This window comes from Leptosomus discolor, chromosome 2 (assembly GCF_034619465.1).
Source record: "Leptosomus discolor isolate bLepDis1 chromosome 2, bLepDis1.hap2, whole genome shotgun sequence".
NCBI lineage: Eukaryota > Metazoa > Chordata > Aves > Leptosomiformes > Leptosomidae > Leptosomus > Leptosomus discolor.
This window is the reverse complement of record NC_141392.1, coordinates 16,717,175-16,734,247: the sequence shown is the minus strand read 5'-3', so window position 1 is coordinate 16,734,247 and position 17,073 is coordinate 16,717,175. Positions and strand designations below refer to the sequence as shown.

General features: G+C 36.8%; 1 protein-coding gene across 1 annotated transcript in view; it reads left to right on the top strand.

The window, feature by feature from the left end:
* ENAH (ENAH actin regulator) overlaps positions 1-17,073 on the top strand; it is a 130,338-nt gene that overhangs the window by 77,621 nt on the left and 35,644 nt on the right. Inside the window, exons 3-5 of the mRNA XM_086460366.1 lie at positions 4,726-4,891; positions 6,322-6,499; positions 16,954-16,965. Of these exons, the coding sequence (XP_086316492.1) occupies positions 4,726-4,891; positions 6,322-6,499; positions 16,954-16,965 (356 nt within the window). The remainder of the gene's footprint in view (positions 1-4,725; positions 4,892-6,321; positions 6,500-16,953; positions 16,966-17,073) is intronic.

The window sequence follows — 17,073 nt, the reverse complement described above, 5'->3', positions numbered from 1 at the left end:
AGCTTTTCCTTGCTCTTGTTAGTATATTTAAATGATCTTTTCTGTGGCTGTAATCGTGCTGTTTTGCATACAAGTTTGATCATTTAAGTCTGTTTATTCTTTTTAGTTTTTGAGAGAGGAAAACCAAGCATCCACTTTTTGGGGAGAGGGAAAAAAAAAAAGGCTTAGGTCAGCAGACTGCGCACTGGTGTCACTGTGCATTGAGCTTAAGAACTTGGGATGTGAAAGAATGAACGCATTCCATCTGGGCGAAAGAATGATGTCTGTTAGGGTTCAGTTTGCTATGGTTTTTGAGCTTTCCGTATGATCTCATCACTGGAGGAGGAAAATATATTCTCCCATAAGAATAATCTTATGATTCATTACTACTGTGGTTTTTTTGTGTGAGCCTTCCAAGTGCCAGACCTCCCCCCACTCTTCCACCCCAAATAAAAACCAACCGCCCTGTCTCTAGCTTTATATGGTGTTGCTGTAGGTGGACTTATCCACAATAATGGTTTGCTTTAACAATCAGAGCCTTACATCCTTACATCTTTGTCTAGAGAAAAGAACTCTTCCTAACATGTTTATGCAGCTATTTGTTAAGCTTTAAATTTTGGGAAGAGAGCTCGTACACTTTGTTTCCTAAGGTTTGGTAAGGACTATTTTGCATGAATGTTACCCTTTATAAATTTTCCATTTTCTGCATATAATTTCATGTGCTTAGTTCGGTAAGTTTATTTGGGAACAGACAATTTCTTAATTTTTCTTGGTTAATATTTAGATTGTCACTTTAGTTTCCCCAACCCGCTGCCCTAATAAGTTAGCAGTCAGCTCTTTGAGCAGCTGTGTGTTTTGGCAATAGCATTTGAAGCTGGAGATGTATTCCTTCGCTTACTCTCCTGCATCCCCTAATGAACTCTCATGTTGGGAAGGTGCAGGCTAATCCAAGTGTAATGGATTCTGGAACCATTACACCAGTACAGCACACCAGAAAAAAAGAGAATTTGTAGATAGGCAAGTAAACCCTGTAGGATGCTTTTGAAGGTCTAATGATGTGGCAAATAGATGAAGACCCTTTTTCTTTTCTCTTGCAACGTGACTGTAGATGAGTTGTTTATTTCCCACTAGTGCTGAAGTAATCTGTCTGTAAAAAAAAAAAAAAAAGAAAAAAAGGCATTTGTGATCAGATCAAAGTGATTCTGGTGCAGTAAGGTAAGTCATCCTAGCATCCTACGGCCAGTTCCTTCAGTCTAAGGGACATGTGCATTATAGAAGACCCTGTGAACTGTGAAGAGTTCGTGTATAAATACTGAGATCAGTGAAGACCTGTTTCCTGTTAGAAGTACAATAGGGATGTGTAATAAGCTTGAAGAGCAAGAAATATGATAACTGATACTGTTCTGATTCACTTGGCTCTTGTTCCTTTGAACTGAAGCATAAGTTCATATATATTTGTAGAAGAATACAAAGGGCACTGGCTGAGGTTCTAGTAACAAGTCTGTGTGTTAAACTTGGTATTTTCTTAGGAAAAGGTGGATCATGGAAGGAAAACTAAACCTTGTTTTTTCACTAGACCTGTCAAAGTAGTAATGAGCTAACACCATGGATTTTTGCTTTGGTGTAGCCCTTTCAAGTTAGTGGAGTTCAGGTATGCCTGATCTTTAAAAAGTGGATTTTTTTAAAAAGACTTAAATACTTACTTTACGGTGTCTAATTGCTATAATATACTATATGCTACTTTCGGATATTAAACTATCAAATGGTCATTGAGGAGCAGACCGAAAGGTTGTTCTTTGCCAAAGTTCATGCCTCCATGCTTTTCTTCAAAACAAAATGCCATCGCTTTAGAGTGCAGAACTTTTTACTAAGAGAAAGAAATTGAATTAATCTCTCCTACATCTTAGTAACGTGCAATTATTGAACCCCAGAAAAAGGGTAGCACACTGTGATGGTTTAATTTGTTTCTGGTAGTGATAGCTTCGTTTTTCCATCTTATTGCTGCAGTCTGGTAAGCAGAGTGATGGGTGGTGGGAACTGTTGGCAGGAGGGGAATATGTCACCTTCAAATTCATACCTGGATATGAAAATTACAGACTAGGAACATTAAAATTTTAGTTATAGGATTTGTGTGAAATGAAGGCAGAAGGCTTATTGTGTAGTGATTGAATAGGTCAGCTGGAAATTGTTTGTATTTGTCATTTTTTAAAGTACGTGAATCATCTTGAATCTTTATATGGGTAAGAATAATCCCCTGCTATTAAGAAAATTCTTTTATTTTAAATGGGGCATGAAGTATTTCAGATCTAGACTTGTGTAATATTTCCAGTTACAAGGCATAGCCTGAGAAGTGGAACTAAAAATAGTTTAACGGTTGTTAAAAGCTAGAAATTCTACTCAAGGTCATCTTATTTGCACTTACATGAATTGTGCCACTTGAATGCCAAATAGTTCTAAAATGAGTAGGGGTTTTGCCTTGTTAAGTTAAATAAAATGTAAAAACCTTTTTTTATAAGGCCTTAGGCCTGTGGAAGGATCATGGCAGGGCAAAGAGTGAGAACGCTCTGAATAAGAACGTCTGAACTTGATGGTCTGTCCTACTAATTAAGTCTTCTGATCACTGTACCATTACTCAATCACTCTGGTTCTTCATTGTAATTGGAACATATTAGCTTATACTCATAGTCTCAATTTTTAATAGGATCTAGATGATTTCTTTTATCTGTCTGACACATGATTGAGATGAAGTTATTTTTTGGCAAGAACTCTGCAGACCACGTGGCTGTGCTTCCAAATCAGTATCTAGGTCCTGTCACCAATGGTTTATCATGCCTGTGATTGATCCAAATTCAAACGTAGCAAAAATTTGTTTGGGGTTCAGAAATTTCCGAAGTTTTCTGTAATACTGTTATGCATTTTAGAAAAATGACTACTGTTTGTCATATACTTTGTGAACAGTAAAGAATGTTTCTAGGTTTGAACTTGAAGATAGCTGTGTGCCAAAATACTCTAAAAATAAAGAAATCCAGTAGGTTCCTGCATTGTCCTCCCCTCAGATGAAGGAACATTCTTATTTACCTGTGGCATATTTTTAATGGGACTGTGAAACACCTGAAACTTGTAATTAATTTTATTTTCTTTGCGTCTAATCTTTCTTCTTGGATCAGATGTGGTTCTTTTGGTCTAAACTGTAAACGATGCTTAGAAGAGAAGCAGTGTCTGTATGTATATCACAATTTTACTATCTCTGTATTGAACTAACTTCTGGCTAGAAAAAGGTTGGTCTAATTAGAGGTGGTTATTCCATTCTGATCTAGTTGTTGAATAGGTGATGAGACTAGAACATGTGTGTTTTTGAGAATATATTTCTGCATCTGATCTTGAATCTCTTGCATGATCTCAGTATTCTCTCTCTCCTCCTCTAGCCTTGAAGAGCATCCCAGTGCTGAGTGCTTTTCTAATCATTAAGAGTGCAATGGGAAGTGTGACAGAAATTAATGACATTTTTGAGAAAACATAGCAGTATTAAAAGTTAACAAAACAGCTGGATACACGACAATTTTCTTGTGCTGGGAGATGGAAATAAGATATTGGGAAATTCAGCATGGTCCTTTAAAAAAAAAAAAAAAAAAGAGAAACAAACACAACCCCCTCCCAAACCAACCAACTGACCAATAAAACCCCACCAAAAAAAACCCCAAGAAAAACTGGGGGGAGTAGTCTTCTCCCTCCCTCGTAAAATATGAAGAAATATTTTATTACTTTCCGTTTGTAATTTATGAAGAATGCATGTCTTCAGCCTTCTCAGTTTTCCACATGGCAGGCTACATTCCTTGCAAGCCAGGCATCACGTGCTTTCTATAATGTTGGATGTGCTGGAGTGGTATGTTCAGAGAATTTGACATACTGATAAGAAATCATTCCTTTCTATTTTTATTTCCTGTGTGCATCTGGACATTTCCCATAAAGACAACTTGTGTAGTGTCACCCTCTCCTCTCCTAATAGATAATGTGTTTATGGTATGTTCTGCTTTCTTGTGTTTCTAATAGGATGATGTTCATGATATGCTCCCTTTTAACTTTAGGCTGTGCGTTACCTTCCAGATGATTATGATAATCGGGATTAGCTACTGATAGCAATCTCCTGATGAAATCTGCTTTTCATTAATCAATAGAACCTGTTCTCAGGGAGAAGATCTTCCATCTAGGTGTTAACTGTTGTAAAATATGTCAAAACCAAAAAGCAGGTGATTTTTCTTATCCTGTATGTTTACTTCTAGGTATGTTAAAAGGCGCAAGGACCTTCTAGTCCTCATTTTTTGTAGAAGTAGTTGCTGCTGCAAGATGTACACTGTATGAAGTTAGTGCAACTCCATATTCTTTGTTCTTCTGTCTTTGCAGAAGACTTGGTGTATGGTTATGGCATTTAATTAAAATTCATCATTGATGGTGAGGGGAAAAGAGGGGAAAATATCCCTGCAGGGGGAAAAAGTGAGAAAAAAAAGAAAAGGAAATCTCTTCTTATTCTCTTTCGTTAGTAGTTAGGCCTGTTTGTCTTGACCACAACTTTTCAGAACACCTCTAAGCCAAATGTCAAAGCGCTAGCGTTTTTGTATTTAGAAAGGTGGATGTTTCAGCAAGTTGCAAGGACTATTGTTTTAACATTTTGAGTTTAAAAAAAAGTTAACCAAAAAGATGATTTGCCATAAGTAACTGTTCTACTCTAAAATACTTGTATTTTAACAGTGAACAGAGTATCTGCCAAGCACGAGCTGCTGTTATGGTCTATGATGATGCCAATAAGAAATGGGTACCAGCTGGTGGATCAACTGGATTCAGCAGAGTTCATATATATCATCACACAGGCAACAACACATTCAGAGTAGTGGGCAGGAAGATTCAGGATCATCAGGTAAGCGGATCTGTCAAAATTTGGAATAGGAATCTTAAACTATCTTTGTGATTGTTTTTAACATTAAGAAATATGTCTTCAGTAAAATTATGGGAACTGTAAATAAGAAATTTTATCCTTTTGAACTGAAGTAGCAAAACTATATTATGGCTTTTTCCCCATAAACTAGGCACTTCACATTTACGTACCTCCAAGGCGATAGTCCTTGTGCACTCTTACCTTCCTACAGAAAGATATAAAGGCTAGTGGTGTACACAGAAGTCATCTGATTCTCTTTAAGGCAAAGTGGCAACCTAAAACCTCTTCTTCCCCACTCTATGCTGTTAGCTGCAGTCTATGTAGGTACTAGCAGTTCTTTTGTAGCTCTTGCTGTATTATGAAAAGTGGGATACACAGTATCTCATTTCCCCAGATCATTTAATTAAAAAAATCTTCTAATGTTTGGTAATGCTGATCATCTACCACTTTGAGAGGTTGATAAGGGAGCAATAAAAATTACATCTTAACTTCCTTGATGAAGTTCCTAGGTCTTGATTAAATGGCAAACTTAGACTCTGTATTGAAATATGCTCTGCCTTGTAATACTTGGGGTGGTGTTGAACAGCTAATCTTTTGGGTCTGCTTCTATATCTATTTTCGTCTCTCCCAGCATTTCATAAAATTCTTTTGGTCTGTTTTTGTTCATTTGTTACACACCTGAAGCATAGACTGATAATATCCGATGTGATTTGTCGTTAAACAGTTATTCCAAGTAATAAATGGTCTCTGTCTGAGAACAAATGTGGGTTTTTTCTCCCGTTATTCAGGTGAAGAAGGTGAGGTGATAGTTATCCAAGTGCAACGGGATCCTCTTAGTGGATGGCTTGTAATAAATGATTGTCCTGCTAGCTAGAATTTATCACCTTTTGTGTGAGCCATAACAGTCTTGCAAAATGATACCTTGTTATGCATAGTCAAGTGCACATAAACTGCTGCTGAAAGGGCTGCAAGCTAAGGGATGTGGCAGCCACAGGGAGAAGCTGGTAACTTGGTTACAAAATATAATTCTAACAAGTATTCTGAAGTTAATGAAAAACTGAGTTTCTGAAATCTAAATACATATTCACATCAAGTAGTCTGCTACTAAAAGTCAGAACTGTTGATATTACTACACTGCTGTTACAAAACATCGCTGTGTCTTTTGAAATGAGAACACTTAAGGTACAAAATTTGATACAAAATACCTCACTAGTCCCCTTGTGTATTCTCGTCACTGATTTCATGTGGCATTGGAATTAAAACTGAAAAGGTTATGTGCTTCAGCACTGTTATTGTACAGATTATGGGTCTTGGATTAACCCACGTGATTAAGGAACGAAATCTACATGAAGCTGAAACTTGTGATGAAACAGCAATTTTAAACCTAAGTAATTTTTTTTTAATGATTACAGGTGGTAATAAATTGTGCCATTCCGAAAGGGCTGAAATACAATCAGGCTACACAGACCTTCCACCAGTGGCGTGATGCTAGGCAGGTGTATGGTCTGAATTTTGGCAGCAAAGAAGATGCCAATGTCTTTGCAAGTGCCATGATGCATGCCTTAGAAGTATTAAATTCACAAGAAGCTGGTAAGAGACTTTTAACTTTTTTTTTGAATGTTCAAAGACAGACATGGGAAAAATTCAAATGTTTATGCATGAATTCACTAAGTCTTGTTTCTAATCAGGATTCAGCCTCTAGCCATTTTAATTATTTGGGTCTTTTGTCTACCTAATTACTGGTTCTTAATAGTGATTCTCAACTTGACTACCATCCATGTAAATGCAATTCCTAACAAGTAAATTGATTTTCATATTATATATTACATATAGAAACTTGCTGACTTTGAGTGGTTTTTTGCCCCCCCTTTTTTTTAAGGAAACAATGAATGAAGAAACACATACCTCTTGGTCAGGGTACTTTTCAGAATTTCTAGAGACATCCAGCGTTGTTAATTTGTATTGGTATTTTTACTTCTCATTGAGTTAGTACTGTTTTATTATGAAACTGTTAGGTTTTTTTTCCCTCCAAACTTAGCAATTCAGGTCATCCTCTTTGGCAGTTGTTACCGTACAGAGTTCTCTAGCTTGGAGACCTTGGATCCAGGGCTAAAATTTGGATGAGCACATATAACATAGACAACAGGATCTGTCATTTAATTTGTTTGGAGAACAGGGTGACAGAGGGTTTAAAACATTGGTGGAAAAATGAGTGGGTTTCAGTCTTCAGGTGATGTCTGTGGTATATTCTAGATAGGCTCTACATACAGCAAACTGATCAGTTTAACACTGGGACACACACAGAGAGCATTTTTATTTTAAAAGAGACTTTTGTGTTCTTGTAACCAAATAGAATTCTTTTGTCCTCATTAAACTTTAGAGATTGCCTGTGTAACAAGAGATAGTACTTCTGTGCCAGTTTTCTTTCTCTGGTCTAGAAGACAGGCTGTAGATAACCTTACTAGGGCTGCCTCAACTACAGCAAAAAAGGGTGACTTTATTAAGTTGCTTTTCATTCTGGTAGTTGTTTCAGGAGTTACCTTTTGAAACTAAGCTGTCTAGACCAAGGATGATACATTCTGTGGTGCTTATGCTGTTATGCAGCATATGAGGCCAAAATAGAAGGGGTAGCTAGAGGTATAAGGGCTTTTTTTGCCGGCTAAAATAATCCAGTTGTGTATCCCATTCTCCTACCTCTCAGCTGGACATTTTCTCTTCTAAATCCCTCAGTTCTCTGTTCCCTAAGGGTTACTTGGTTGTAACCATTTCATGCATTATGACTGTTTATTATCTATCTCTCAATCAATATTTGGGAACACATGTAGTGTTGGTTTCTACTCATTTGGTGTAAAGTCTGAAAAGGCCTGATTTATGGTAATTACCACAAGTTGAGGGTTTTATGTTGGTTATTTCCCATTATCTGTACTTGAAGAGTTTGATATAAGTTTCATACAAGTGTGTATGTGCAAATGTATATTTTCATCATTTCATTTAACTCCTCCTCCCAACACTAAAACTGAGCTACTAGAGAGGCTGAAATGACATAGGCAGGCATGACAGTGCTCTTTTTTTTAATTAGTGTATCTGTGTTTTCATTTCATGGATTGTTGTGGTTTGCCTAATGACTAGTTCTCTTGCCGCTTTATGCAAAGTATATGAGGGCTAACAGCTACTTTGTTATATTATTCAGTAGTAGAAATTTTATTGAACTAAGATGCCAATTCAGTTTGTGAAGACTTGGATAAAACTAAAATTTCTTTAAATGGAACTTTAGTAATACAACACATCATTTGAACAGTAGCTTAGAATCAATGTAATTCCACGGGAGCAAGCAATTCAATTAAGATAACTTTTTGCTGTTGCATCACTCCAGTAATTTCTTAAGGGGTGAGGGGAGCTGAGCTTTGCAATGAGTCTAAAAAAAAAATTAAAAAATCCCTGTGTTTAGAATTAGGTCCTCTGCTCATTCCAAATTGTGAGTTCTTCCAAATAATTTTGCCAGTTGTCTTTTCATTGATCTCTGAAGTGACCCTGCAGTTTGAGTTTGTCTGCTTCATTCAATTTAATACCAATTAGTCTCTGATGATTGGGGGGTTGTTTTGTTTTCAGGTGGATTTTTGTGTGACTCATTTCATGACTCGAGTATGACTAATATCATGTCCTGGTTGCTGGCTACAGTGCTGTAGTCTGCCTAGTTTGTTCTTAATGGTTTTGAGATATAGGCCTGACAAGAACATGAATTAGGCTGTGTAATTATGTTTGATAGTGACTGGTTGTAAACTTTTAAGTTTTCTGAATTGTAAGATGGCAGCTTTGTTTCTCCTTCTGTGATTTGACTTGGTAGTAGTAGGTACAAGTCAAAATGCATTGATTGGCTGATAGTCAGAAACTAGCTGTGGACACCATCAGCACAGGAGGAGATAACTGTTCTTCTGTAGCTTCTGTCAGCCAAGGTCTGTAGCTGTTTAAGATTAGGGTCACTTACCTATTTCACAGCCATATAGGTGCTCTAGCTTCCATCAAGGTGAAATAAAAATAAAGCTTAACATTATCAGCATTGCTTCAGCAGACGTCTGAAGACCGGTAGTTTTGCATTACTGCTTGTAAAAAAAAAAAAAAAATCCTAATTATGCATATAGAATTGCTTCATAAGCCCATTACCATTTCCAGACAGTGTTTAAAGATAAATGTTCATAATATATCTTAAAATACTGTCAACGAGTGTTCCAAAGTTTTCTCAACTGGGAGGTTTGTTGGTATATGATGTACATATTACTTAATTTTTCTGACCTGTATCAGAGTAAGAAGTAAACTTGATCAAGTACCTTTCTGAATATGCTTGCTTCGATAATGGAAATAGCATACTAAGTAGTTTGCAGTTTAGAAACTAAGTGGACTCCTTGCTCAAAGCTGAATGCATTTCTTTTCTCTCTAGTTGGTATAATTTCCTAAGAGTAAAGCTAGAAATTAATCTTGGTGTTAATTTTTTTTTTTTTTTACTAGCATCTCTGACATAGCTGAATATTTACTTAGGTCACTGACTCTGAGGCTCTAATATTAGATCTTCATTTTAGGAAATGGACTGCAACTGCCCCCACCCCTCCTTTTTTATAAATTAGCCTTTTTTGAAAAGGTATTGAGGGGGTATATGTTATGAACGGAACTTGTGCTAATATGTGAAGATCAGTGCATTATATATTGTTAGTTTTGTTTCTTTCAATTTGTCTGCTAGACTTTTAACATACACAGTCGTAGTTGGTATTCTGATGATACTGCTTCAAAAATCTGTGCCTCGAGGACAACTTGTCTCTAATAATTTATGTAAATTGCTGTGTCTCTTAGTACATCTAAAACAGTGTATAGTATCTCCAACTCAATTAAAAATAAAGAAATCCCATATAGTAACTTCTTTTTTACTCTGGAATTGCTTACAATTAAAGTTTGATTCTTGCAGAATCCTTATTTTCTGCTCTTGTTTTCTCATTTTGGCAATTTCTTTCATTAGCTTGGTTATTTTAAGTTGTATTTTATTCATAAAAGGAAAGCAGTTTCAATGTTAGCTGAACATACTGTTCAGGAATTCATAAAGCTGTAGGTGGATTTTAAACTTTATGCAAGAGTTCTCAGAAATATAAATGACTTCTGAGGAATAGTAAAGATTTTTTGTTTGTTTGTGAGTTAGCTGTTACTTATGGTGCTCTTGCTCATTTAAAAAAAAAAAAAAGAAAAGAACAAAGTCATATAATCTCCTTCTCTTGCATATATTTGAAGAATGTCATTTCATTGGTCTTTGGCAGTTGGCATTCCCAGCTGTTCTACTGCTGCCATCGTTTGAGGCTGGTTAATTTAGAATCTCCCTCTAGTGGACACACAGAAGCAGAGGCGAAGGTAAAAGTCAAAGTTTGCATTCTGTTCTGGTTTGAATGATTGCATTAGCTAGTAGTTACTCAACCAGACCCTGTTTTCCTGCTGGCTAGACGAACAGATTGTAGGCCACCTGCAAATCCAGAAGAGAAAGACAACAGAGGACTGCACTTTCTCCTGGAATTTTACGGTAGACTACTAATGCTACAAGCTCCTGCCTCATACTGTTTAGGAGATGTATTGAAAATGAACAAAGATTTGTTTCTGGCACTTATTTGGGGGCATTTTGGAAGAATTGCTCCTTTCATTGAGTAATTGTCCAAGGTGGTCAAAAGTTACGCCTTCATCAAATGACAAGTATGTGTCATCAGTTTAAGAAGTCATTTGAAGAGGATTTCTGGCTTTAAGGCTGTGCGCAGTGTGTTCAGGTATTCAGTAATTGGTCTTAATTGTCTGAAATAAAAATAGCTGTTTTCTGTGAAGGTTTTGCATTGCATTAGAAGGAATATTTTCATCTCTGCATTAAGTAGAGCTCATTGCAATCAAAGTGACTCTGGAATGAGAGAAAAGCCTCAATGACGGGAAATTAGATGGCTGAGAAAATTCTCTGATGTGTGAGAAAATGGATTATCCTTTTGAAGGGCAAGTAAGGGAAGTGTGCGTCAGGAGATGGGAGGAACAAACGGGTATCATACTCTGTTTTACTGCAAGAAGTACCTTCTAGTTCAGCTGGAATTGATGTTGTTTTGTGTGGCATTTGTCTTCAGTCTCAGGAAAGCTTTGCTAACAGAATAAGAAACTAAGTATGAAATTTATATATGTGTAATTTGCATTTGGGAAGGTACTTTGAGTTGTTCATTGCAGAAGATGAAAGCGGCAAAAGAACTGAAGGATGTCATACAACCGTAAATAAGTCTATTCTAATTTTTGCTAACAGAATTACATATATGTAAGATTTGTGATGGTTTTTTGTACTAATCATGAACAGTTATATATTGGTTCTTGAAAAGATTTTGAGATATTTTGGATATAAAGGCTAGGAAAGGCTTCAGTGGAGCTGTTTCCAGGTTTACTTTATTTTGTTAGCCTAATCTTGGGAAAAAACCTTGAGGTTCAAGTTCATTGAAATTATTAGTAACCTTAGAAGGTAAGTTGTCCAGTTTATTTAATAATGAAACCTTTATGGGGAAAAAAGATGCATGCTTTTTCCACAGCTGTATACTGATGTGCTGGTTTTATTCTTACAGCAAAGACGGTTCATTAAATTTTGCTGATAGGGGAATGCACTTACTCATATCATAGACTGAATAATTTAGTGGTTTTTGGAAATGCAAACTGGAACAAAAACTAGGGTTGCCTAATTGAAGTATATGTAGAGACTGTAGAAAACTGAAATGAGAAATGTATATGCGGGGCTGGGAGTGATCTCAGATGCTTCTCCTCATACTGTTTTGGTTCATGTGATGGTAAAACTTGTTTTGAGGGGGGAAAAAAAAGAAATTCTACTGCAATGAAGTAGTTATGCTGTGTTGGTACTCCTTGGCAAGCCTCTGGAGCAGGCTGTCAGTGCTCCATGTCAGAATGGGAGTAACACGATGTGGTGTTATTTATTACCTGTGTGTCGGAAGTTGGATATCGTCTCTGGTTTTGCTAGTTTTTTCTTTTCTTTTCTTCCCTTTAAGTGTGGGATTGATTAAAGAAATTTTTTTTTATAGCTACTAGATTTTATAATGGCTAATCCTGATTAATATGCCAAAATATTGACCGAAAGGAAGTTTTAACTGTTTATTGGACAAAATACTGGCATTTTAGTTGCATATAAGTTTGAAAGCGTAATCAGTGTTAGTTGTGGTATTTGGAAATGAAGGGAGAGTTGCTAAGTTCTCACTTTTAAGAGTTGCCTCCGTGGTATTTCTGATTTGTGTGGTTCTTCGGTATTAGTGTTGTATCAGGTGAAAGCATTAAAGTTTGGGTGGGCAACCCAAAGAATTTCATTAAAATTTGGTGGCTGGTCTTAACTGCATGGCAAGCATACATAAAGGTACGTTAATTTTGTGGATAAAGTTTTGTTTAATAAACATTGGGGAACGTTAATGTATTTTTCTCTTGAAGGTTCATATTGTTGTCTTAAAAATATTACCAGTAGAAGTCATAGCTGTATTAAATCTGCTGCTTTCTGGGAATAGGGTGTTGTCATAAGATCATGAACAGAATTGTGGAAATACAGCTTTGTTAGGCTCATTTCTGTAGCATTATACACAAACAGTGACAGTCATAGTCTATGACATTGCTATTTAAAAAAATTTTGACAGAACTGGGGAAAAAAGTAGCAAGTGTCCTGCAGTAGATGGTATTGATATATTTAACTTTCCATACTTGCTTTAAGATTGTGATACTGTAGTTTCATTAAGCAACCATAGTACTTTACTGCTGAAGCTATGTCTGTGCTTCCCACTGCATAAAAGCCTGCTTGAGGTCACCCAGCAAGCTAGTGCTGAGCCAAGCCTAGCACCCAGGTTATTGGTCCCCTGTTTCTAAGGCTCTGCTGGCATTGATAGGAGACTTCTCTCTACTTAAATTCAAATGTATTTGAACAAATATTTTTGTTATTCTTGTCCCCTTTTACCTTGATCAGGTAAAAGTGCTTGTGAAGTGAAATGGAAAGCATTTACTTTCAGTATAGAAATATAACATACTTACTACTGTGCTAAAATAAATCAAATCTGTAATACAAGTCTCCAGGTTTTGAGGAGTGGTTCTGTTTTGCTTCTGCTGAAGGCTGGTTAGTGACTTTCCCCGGACTTTGTTCTGTAATGTCCTAGAGCAGGACAGGCTCTTGAATAGGAGGAGCTAGAGACAAGTGAAAGAGGTTACTTCACCATAATAATTTTTCTTATTATTTCTTAGCATAGATCTTTGGAAAAGCCTGCTTTCCATTCATTCAGAAAACCTTTAAGCATTTAGTAAAACACTTCTAAAAAAAAGTTCTTACATTCTGTAACAGAAATAGGTCTTCGCTGTGGTTTTAAACTCTCTCCTGGGGTGTGTCCTTTGCTTAGTAGGTGTACTCAGACTGTCCTTAATGAAAATCTTTTCTGAAGATTATAATTAGTCAGTATCCTTATCTTTGTAGGATACACATATATAAATTAACTTGCTATCTGCTTTCAGTCCATTTTTCCTTTGAAAAGTCAGTCATACTTTGATTTGGACATCAGACTGTGTAATTGGAATGTTACTTAGTTTTGGCACTAACATAGTGAGAAATGAAAGGGTAGGAGCTCTTCATTACTGAGTTGTTTATATAAACTGTTTCTCTGGGGGAAAAATTGAGATCTTTCCCTCAAACTAAAATTCTCATGTGTGATAGTTGACCACATTTTTCTAAATGTACTAGATTTTTTTAAAAATTAGATTTTGCCTTTTAATTCTGTACAGTAATTGCAGGAGTGGGGTTTTTTGTATGTTTTGGCTTTCTTGAACTTCAAGATATGTGGGGTTCTGAGGAAGATTTCTCGTGATCCAACTGCCAGCGGTCCCCCCAAAACTACTTTGCATGTACTTGTGTTTCCAGCTCCCAGGAAAGCTTGTCCAGCCAGATGAAAATACATATTGTAGCTCAATGTATAACCTGTAGTACATGTATTGTTCCAATCTTGAACAGTAAATACTTGGGGTTTTTTAGGGCTATTGCCTCATAGGAATGTGATGTCTTCAGTGTCAACCACGTGCTATGTCAGCACTGCAAGTACAAGGCAGGTGACATTAAAAGAAGTGGGATGGAGAGTTTGGTATGAAACTCCAAAGCAAACAATGTAATTGCAAGATTGGAGGAACTGATGCACCAAAAGGCATCGAGGGAGGAGAAACCATGTGTTTCCATCTCCAGCTTGCTAATTATACTTTCATAGGGTTGTGCAACTGAAATTAATTAATCTCTTGAATGGAGATGCAGAGGTAAGAAGTCAATTTGAGGTGAAAATGAAGTCAAGGAGTTTGATAAACTACAACTCTGGTTGTTGTTTAAAAAGGTGGTGTTGGGGATGCTTCATTTGGATCAAGCAGCCCCCAGCAGTCTGATGTTATTCTCTGAGCTATGCCAGCGTAGTAGTTTTTGTGACTGCATAAAGAACCAGAACTGGTCCTGATCTAGCTGTTGAAAACACTTCTTGCAGGCTTTTTTCCCCTGGGATTTTTAATGTATTGGATTTCCAGTCCATCTCTCACTACACAGTGGCATGAACTGTCACAGAGGAAGGGTGATGCAAAGGTGAGAATAAGCTGAAAAACAGAGAACATTGAAACTGGAATGGCTGCTGAACAAATTAGTATGGAATTATATCCCCTGTCTGTTAGTGTGCTGCAGAGTGCACCATCTGTGCTTTCTTTAGAAAAAGAAAGATGTTAGGTTTTCCTTAGAACTCAGAATGAATAGACCATTCAGCCTCATCTCTTACTTGGCTTGTACTGGTCTCTGAAGATAAAGTGAGCCTGTAGAAGGATCAGACTTTTTTTCCAGGCAGTATCTGTGAATATTTCTTCTGGGGGTTGATGTTTCTGAAGTATCTTGAACAGTTCAAAAGCCTCTGAGAGCGCTTTTTATTAGCTAGCTCCTGCTTACTTATCTATTATACTATCTGTCCCACTATCCAGACAATTGTGTTTTAGCAATGAAGTTTTGGCTTGCTGTAATAAATTTCATAGGATGAACCACTTTTCCACCTGGTATGTACCTTTAACTTGCCAATGTCCATTAGCATGGTGGTTGTTAAAAATCTATGCTTGCAGAGAGGAATTTGTCAGAGAACAGGCCAAATCCCTTGGTAGCTGAACTTTTTTTTGTTGAAAACCTTTGGTATACTCAGGTTGCATTTCAGAATGGCAAAAATGAGAAATACTAGAACCACCACATTAATTGTTAGCACGTAATCGTGTTTGTGTCTTGTATATATAGCTACGAGAGCAGCACATAACTTACTGGAGTAGGGTATCTTGGCTTGCTGATGGTTGTGTTCTGCAGAATTGACAGAAACATGGTTTTCTGACAGGCAGCAGTCTAGAACAACGTCTGAGGCTGAGAATAGGTTTTCTGGTAGCTGGGCTGGTTGAAATAGTCAGTGCAAGTGAAGCTAAATGGTTGGTGTCCAGTGCTGCTAGCAAAAGAAAGAGTTGGGGGGACTCTGGTAAAAAGGTTGTAGAATGGTGGTCCATACTGAGCTAATGCACACAATAATACCTTGTTCAAAAAAAAAAAGGACCTAGCACCTTTAAGCAGCAACACAGCTGCTACTGGATTGTGGCTACTTCTGAAAGCCCATGAAAGGCTGCAGCACGGTGCAGACAGCAAATAGCCTGGCTGCTTGGGAGCTGCCCTCATGGCTTAATGGGCATAAAAACCTTCCACCTGTCATGCAGGGGAGACGCCGGAGGAGGATGTGTGACTTTGGAAGTTTTAAAGCAGAAAAGTTTTCCAGATGAGTGATGACAGATGTTTCTTCTTATTGATGACTTAATTACCATTGTGGTTAAACCTTTTGCATTAAAGATAATGCATACAATTATGCATAAAGTGTATCTGTGGTATCTCTTGGAGATACTTCAGGCAAAAATAGTACAGCCAGGGCAACATCATGTACTTGTGTATGAGGACCTAATGCTTTCTGAAAAGAATAAAGACGAGACAACCTCTGTGGTACACTTCCTGCTTTTTATCTTCTAGAAGTATGTTATTGTGTTGCTTTTTAACTCTACAGTACAGTAAATAGTACATGCTTTTATAATTTTCAGGATACTCTTTCATAACTTTCAAATGTTGTCTTTATGACCACGGTGGAAACAGTACTCTGCTGTTTTGAGTAAATGAACCTTTTTGTATAGCCTTTAAACAGGGCACTTATTTGCTGAGTCTGAGGCATATCGCCTGTCCTTGATGTCTCAGTATATCACACATGTTCTCTTCATGTTTTTGGATGACTTTCACAAGTTCAGGTGGCAAACAAATTTTGTATTTTGATATTTGAGATGGGGGAGATCTCATTATAACTCCATCACTCTAGCTAGTTTGGTGGAATCTCAGCAAGAAATCACGCTTTTGCTTTGGGACCTTTTCAGAACGCGATACGTTTTTGTTGGTTTTAATTCTGCTTGCTTATAAATTCCATAATCTTAAGTGTAGCTATAATCTAAACAATTTCCTGGTTTACTGCCCATTTTTACAGAAACAAATGCATTCATGATCTACTGTATTCCATTCCACACTTCTTCACCCTTCACTTGTTAATTCTTTTAAAATGATTTTGTGCTGTAAATACATTTATGAGGAAAATGGAAAAGCCTCTTTGTTTTTAGATGAAGGATCTAGCATATACTATTTGAAAGATGTGTGATTAAGAATTGCCCATCAGTAGAAGTCAAAGATAAATTTTCATGTCCTTCTCTTTCGCATTTCTTGTGCTCAGCAGAATGCACAGTTTATACATTTGTTACATGCCTCTGTTCCTTTGGACAAGTACTTACTTATCCAAAAAAGAATGTCTTTGATCTGAGTTGACGAGGTAAAATCTAAAATTTTGGCGTGACCTGTAGAAAAATACTGTATCTTCCTTCTCTCGATATGATAAGCTTCTGATGTTTTTTCTCCTGTTCTTTTGTTGTTTTTTTTTTTTCTTTCCAATTTCCAGTGTTCTATTTAGGTGAGTGTTTTAATTTTTTGAGCCTTTTCTGTTCCTCCAAGAATACTTGTTCATTGTTTTAAGAAAATTTCAGACTTTGAGTGCTTTTCAAAGCTTTTGTCAAGTTCT